This window comes from Morone saxatilis, unplaced genomic scaffold (genome assembly GCF_004916995.1).
Source record: "Morone saxatilis isolate NCDOM2014 unplaced genomic scaffold, NCSU_SB_2.0 Contig22, whole genome shotgun sequence".
Taxonomy (NCBI): Eukaryota; Metazoa; Chordata; class Actinopteri; family Moronidae; genus Morone; species Morone saxatilis.
Window position 1 is genome coordinate 14,762,827 of NW_023339785.1, and position 6,086 is coordinate 14,768,912.

General features: G+C 41.9%; 1 protein-coding gene and 1 pseudogene across 1 annotated transcript in view; both read right to left on the minus strand.

Moving 5' to 3' along the window:
* The window catches only part of LOC118334004 (protocadherin-10-like), a 4,955-nt gene extending 3,189 nt beyond the window's left edge, over window positions 1-1,766 (minus strand). The window contains exon 1 of the mRNA XM_035669822.1: window positions 3-1,766. Coding sequence (XP_035525715.1) covers window positions 3-1,672 — 1,670 coding nt within the window. The 5' untranslated portion in view covers window positions 1,673-1,766. The remainder of the gene's footprint in view (window positions 1-2) is intronic.
* An 866-nt stretch (window positions 1,767-2,632) lies between these two features.
* The window catches only part of LOC118334005, a 6,976-nt pseudogene continuing 3,522 nt past the window's right edge, over window positions 2,633-6,086 (minus strand).

Below are 6,086 nucleotides of genomic sequence, written 5' to 3' on the forward strand. Positions count from 1 at the left end.
GAGTTCCAGAATCTGAGGCAACAACTTGGAACTGGAACGTTTTCAGAGTTTCAAAGTCAAAACTTTTTAGCGCCAAAATATCTCCATTTTCAGAGTTGATGTTTAGAAATGAAGTCACTTTATTTTCATAACCTGTGTTCCTGAGAATATGATACGAAATGAGCGCATTATCCGCCTCGTCACGATCAGACGCTCTTACAGAAAATATAGAGGCTCCTGGGGGGTTATTTTCCGAGATGTAGAAAGTATAGGGGCTCGTTGAAAACTTGGGACTGTTGTCATTCGTATCTGACACAAAAACGCTTATAGTCTTTTCGGATGTTAAGGCTGGTTCACCTGCGTCTTTAGCGATTACTGTAATATCATATCTTGATTGTTGTTCCCTGTCCAGTTGTGACTTAGTGACAACAGCAAACATGTTATCTTGTATTGACGGAGTTAATGTAAAAGGGCTCTCTTCTGCGACATAGCTGATTATTTTGCCATTGATCCCAGAGTCTAAATCAGTAATGCTTATTAGCGCTACGGTTGTCCCCGGTCTAGAGTCCTCTGAAACGGCACTTGACAAGGAAGCCACTTCTATCTCAGGAGGATTATCGTTCGTGTCTCCAATTTTAATGATAACACTCTTATCTGTTCTGAATGGAATAGTTCCCTTATCAGAGGCCTGTATATCAATGTCATAACTGTCTTGCTCCTCAAAGTCCACACGACCTTTAACAATTATCTCCCCAGTAACAGAGTCGATATCAAAGAGCTCTCGAATTTTGCCTTTTACATCACTGCCAAATGAATAAACAACTTCCCCATTGGCACCGTCGTCCAGATCTGTTGCATTAACTTGTATGACTGTTGTGCCGATTGGAGCGTTCTCTTGTAGCACGGCTGAGTATGTGTCTTTGGTGAACACTGGCATATTGTCATTAACATCAAGAACATCTATGTATATTTCAACTGTGCCTGTCTTTGGGGGATTTCCTCCATCTATAGCCGTCAGCACCAGTTTATGATTACTTTTGGCCTCTCTGTCGAGCTGTCTCTGTAATTGTAAAATTGGAGTTTTACCATCTCTCCCGCGATCTTTAATCTCTAAACGAAAATGGTCATTCTGACTGATTTTATACTGCTGGACAGAGTTTGCGCCACCATCTGGGTCGTGAGCATTTTGCAACTGATATCGTGCTCCTGGCAACGCAGATTCTGAAATCTCTAGCCTCTTTGTTTTTTCTGGAAATGTGGGAGAGTGGTCGTTCAAATCTGTGATCTCCACGGTGACATAATGTACTTCCAGTGGGTTTTCGAGTACAGTTTTAATGTTAATTAAACATACACTGCTCTCCTTACATACTTCCTCTCGGTCTATTTTCTGGTTCGCATAAAGAACCCCGTCATTCTCATTTACTATGAAAAGAGATTCAGTCGAGCCGGACATAATACGAAATCCCCTCGGCTTCATCAAATTCCGGTCAATTCCCAAATCTTTAGCTATATTCCCAACAAAACTTCCTTCTTTGAGCTCTTCAGATATAGAGTATCTCAACTGTGCCGATGCTGCTCTGAAAAATAAAAGCAAAACCAGAACGGCGAGCAAATGTGGTCGCTGTCGCCATGTCTCCCATCCTCTTTGTCTCATGGTTTGCGGTAAAAGTAGGAACCCAAACGCGTCCATCATTCTCCACTTCTTTAAATGAGTGTATCCATCACAGCATGAAATATATGTATGTATCCTTGAAATGTATTTGTTTTAAAGGTCAAAACACAGTCACCGTGCGCTTATTCCAAGTCTCTCCGCTAAATGTAGTCTAACCAGACTGAACGTAGGGCGGACTCATGTGTATCCTGTTCTGAGACGCTATCAGGCGTTATACTGAAAAGATACTGCCACCCTGTGAATGTGTGCGAGAATGCATTTTATCACGTTATCATGATCAATAATACATGGCACTATGTAGTAAGGGTTTTGAATGAGAAAGTTCCTCGTGTGTGAGTTGAATCTAAATTACATATATAAATACAATTTTAGCACCATGTTTTGAGATAGTCATGACAAAAGGAATCCTTCAATCAGCATGTGTAGCAAATATAAATATTTACTCACCTCTCCAGATGCCCTCCTCCTGTCAGGGAGCACTAGTGTATTTGCATGGCTGCCCGGCACTATAGTAGATCCTATACTCATCCTGGGTCCAACTAAGAAACTAACAATGTCCGTTTGTCTCCAGCATCTTGTAACTCGGACGCACTGTGTGCACCAGTCTCCCGTCATTAATGTTAGCTCTTCGGCCGTAGATAATTTAAGCAGCTATGCACGTCTGCTAGATTTAGAGCATGCATCTGCACTCCTGACTGATGAGAAAAAGTACTGAAACTGAGCCCAGAGTTATCATCAGATAGAAAGTCACATCATTCCCCTCCCATCCTTTGTTGAACTTTTAACATCAGAAGCAGCGAAAAGCCTCTTTGGGGCTCCCACAAGTTTGACAACACAGTAGCTTGTTGCCTGAGAGTGAAACGTTCCCATTCGTCTTTCACCAGTATGACCAGTTTATGCTCGGCCTCGTCTGTCTCTGTGAATGAGCGAAGCTGTTTCTGATCTTGTCCTGTATATGCGGTCCAAACCAAAAGACTGTGGTCAGTAACTTCCTGCAGTGAAAACAGTAACCAGCCGATATCTCCATATATCAGCGTCATAGGCTCTGACTTTAGTCACCAAGTGTCCTGCGTTCACATTGCGGGGAATCTCCTCCCACACCTTCAGCAGAACCGTTGGGAGCTGACTGGATACAGGATGACTGGAGCGTTGTCGTTCTGATCAGAATGAACACGTTCACTGTGACGTTGCTGCTTAGTGACGGAGTTCCAGAGACTGAGGCAACAACTTGGAACTGGAACGTTTTCAGTGTTTCAAAATCAAAACTTTTTAGTGCCAAATATCTCCATTTTCAGAGTTGATGTTAAGATTTAATAAATTGAGTTTGTTATTCTCTTTGCCATCTCTTAAAATGTGATATAAAATACGAGAATTATCACCCTCATCGTGGTCTGATGCCCTCACAGCAAACAGTGACGCCCCTGGAGAGTTGTTCTCAGTAATATAATATGTGTAAGGGCTCGCTGAAAACTCAGGACTGTTATCGTTTACATCTGATACAGCGATACTAATGCTTTTTTCTGAGGACAGTGATGGCGCACCTACATCTTTTGCAACAATCGTAACATCATAGACGGAATGCTTTTCTCTATCCAGGGGTGATTTTGTGACTATAGCATAAATGTTGTCTTGTGTTGAAGGTGATAATGTGAACGGAACGTCTTCATTAAATGAGCAAATAACTTTCCCGTTAAGACCTGAGTCTTTATCAAGAACACTGATTAACGCCACAGTGGTCCCCAGTCTTGCATCTTCTGGTATTGCCCTCGAAAATGATGTGACCTCTATATGAGGGGCGTTATCATTTAAATCAACAATATTGACCAACACACTTTTGTCTGTTCTCAGAGGAGCAGATCCTTTATCAGATGCCTCTATATCAATTTCATAACTTTCCTCTAATTCAAAGTCTATCAGATCTTGAACTATAATTTCACCCGTATTCTCATCTACACGAAATAGTTCACGTATTCGGTTATTCACATTCTTGCCTAATGAATATATAATCTCCCCATTGGATCCTTCATCTAAATCAGAAGCATTTACTTTTATGATTGTTGTGCCAATGGGAGCATTTTCTTCCAAAAGTACCGAGTATGTGTCTTCGTTGAAAACTGGCATGTTATCATTGATGTCTAAGACGTCAACTGTAATTTCAGCTGTCCCAGATTTACTTGGTTTCCCTCCATCAACAGCTGTAAGAAGCAATTTATGACTTCTCTTTGTTTCTCTGTCTAACGTCTTGAGTAAAACCAATATCGGTATTTTCCCATCTTTTCCACGATCTTTGACTTCCAAACGAAAATGATCATTAGGGCTAAGTTTATACTCCTGTACCGAAAACTGGCCGACATCAGGGTCGTGTGCTGCTTGCAGCTGGAGGCGCAAACCTGGTAAAACTGACTCTGAAATTTCGAGACGCGACTCTTTTGTTGAGAAGGTGGGAGAGTGGTCGTTCACATCCAGCACCTCCACAGTCACATAATGAATTTCAAGGGGGTTTTCCAACACTGTTTTTAAGTTGATCAAGCATACACTGCTCCGTTCACAAACCTTCTCCCTGTCAATTATATGGTCAACATACAGTATTCCATCGTTCTGGTTTACATGAAAAAATGACTCCGTTGAACCCTCAACAATACGACATCCTCTCTCTTTCAATGTGTTCTTCTCTAATCCCAAATCCTTCGCTATATTCCCAACAACAGTTCCTTCTTTAACTTCCTCAGCGATGGAATATCTTATCTGCGCCGAAGCGCTGCTCCACATCAAAATGAATGAAACAATGAAAACGATCCATCGCCATTGCCGTCTCGATGCTCCAAGTCCGTTCTGCCCCATAACTAGCAGATAAAAATGTATCCAGAAGAGTCACAATGACGATTCCTTTATCAAATGAAGAATAGATAGACCGAAAATAACATGTACAGTTTCCAGTGTATTTTCAATATCGCAGGTGCTGAATATTCGCTGTGAGTGTTAAGCATACATCCAGTACTGAAATGTGAAAACCCATCCCACAAAGGGGAGGGCCTATATCTCTGACAAAAGGCCTTTCTTGAAACACTTTTCTACTCACATACTGACACCAAGTGATCACTTTACAGTAAGTGTGTTTTTCAACAAATACAACACACTTAAAGATATAGCTCATTTAATGTATTACTGGCGATTTCATCAAGAACCAGACTGTACTATAATATAGCGTGCTGATTCAGCACAATGGACAGCGACGTTATCACTCAGATTCGCAGGTAGAGTCATTCCTCAAACAACAGTTAAGCCATGAAAAAAACAGAGACATTTAAACAACAATTAAAACGAAAAACAAAGTTTCGGCCATAAAAATCAGCTTACCTCTCCAGATGCCCTCCCTCCTGTCAGGGAGGCAGCTAGTGTATTAAGCTATGGCTGCCCGGCACTATAGTAGATCCCTATACTCAATCCCTGGGTCCAACCTAACATGTACTCGTTTTGTCTCCCTGATCTGTACTGGATGTGTGACACAGTGTCCGTCATAATTAGGCCTCTTGTAGATATTTAGAAGTATAGTCTGTAGATTTAGAGCAGCTGCATTGCAATCAGCCAGATGAAGCTGATGAGAAAAAGTACAGAAACTGAGCCCAGAGTTATCATCAGATAGAAAGGTCAACATCTTCCCTCCCAATCCTTTGTTGAACTTTTAACATCAGAAGCTGCAAAAGCCTCCCTTTGGAATCCACAAGTTTGAGCATCACAGTAAGCTGTTGCTGAGAGTGAACGTTCGCCCATTGTCTTTTCACGCAGTATGAAACAGTTTATCTCGGCCTCGTCTGTCCTCTGTGAATGAGGCGAAGTGTTCTGATCTGTCCTGTATTAGCGGTCCAAACCAAAGAGACCTGTGGTCAGTGACTTCCTGCAGTGAAAACAGTAACCAGCCGTTATATCCTGATAATCAGCCCCGTCATAGGCTTCTGACTTTAGTTCACCAAGTGTCCTTGCGTTCACATTGCGGGGATCTCCTCCACACCCTTCAGCAGAACGCGTTGGAGCCTGACCTGGATCAGGATGACATGGAGCGTTGTCGTTCTGATCCAGAATGAAACACGTACTGTGACGTTGCTGCTAAGTGACGGGAGTTCGAGAATCTGAGCGACCAACTTGGAACTGGAACCGTTTTCAGAGTTTCCAAAATCACAAAACCTTTTTAGTGGCGGATATTTGTCCATTATCTGAATTCACATTTTAGGAAGATGTTACATCATTTTCCTCTCGCATATGATAAAGGAAATAAGCCGCATTTGTCGTTCCATCGTTGTCTTTGCGCTTTACAGAGAATGATCGACGCTCCAGCAACGTTATTTTCTACCAGGTAAAAGCTGTAATGGGATTTTTGAGAAGAATTGTGGACTGTTGTCATTTACATCTGAAATCTGAAACGCTGAGAGTTTTTAAA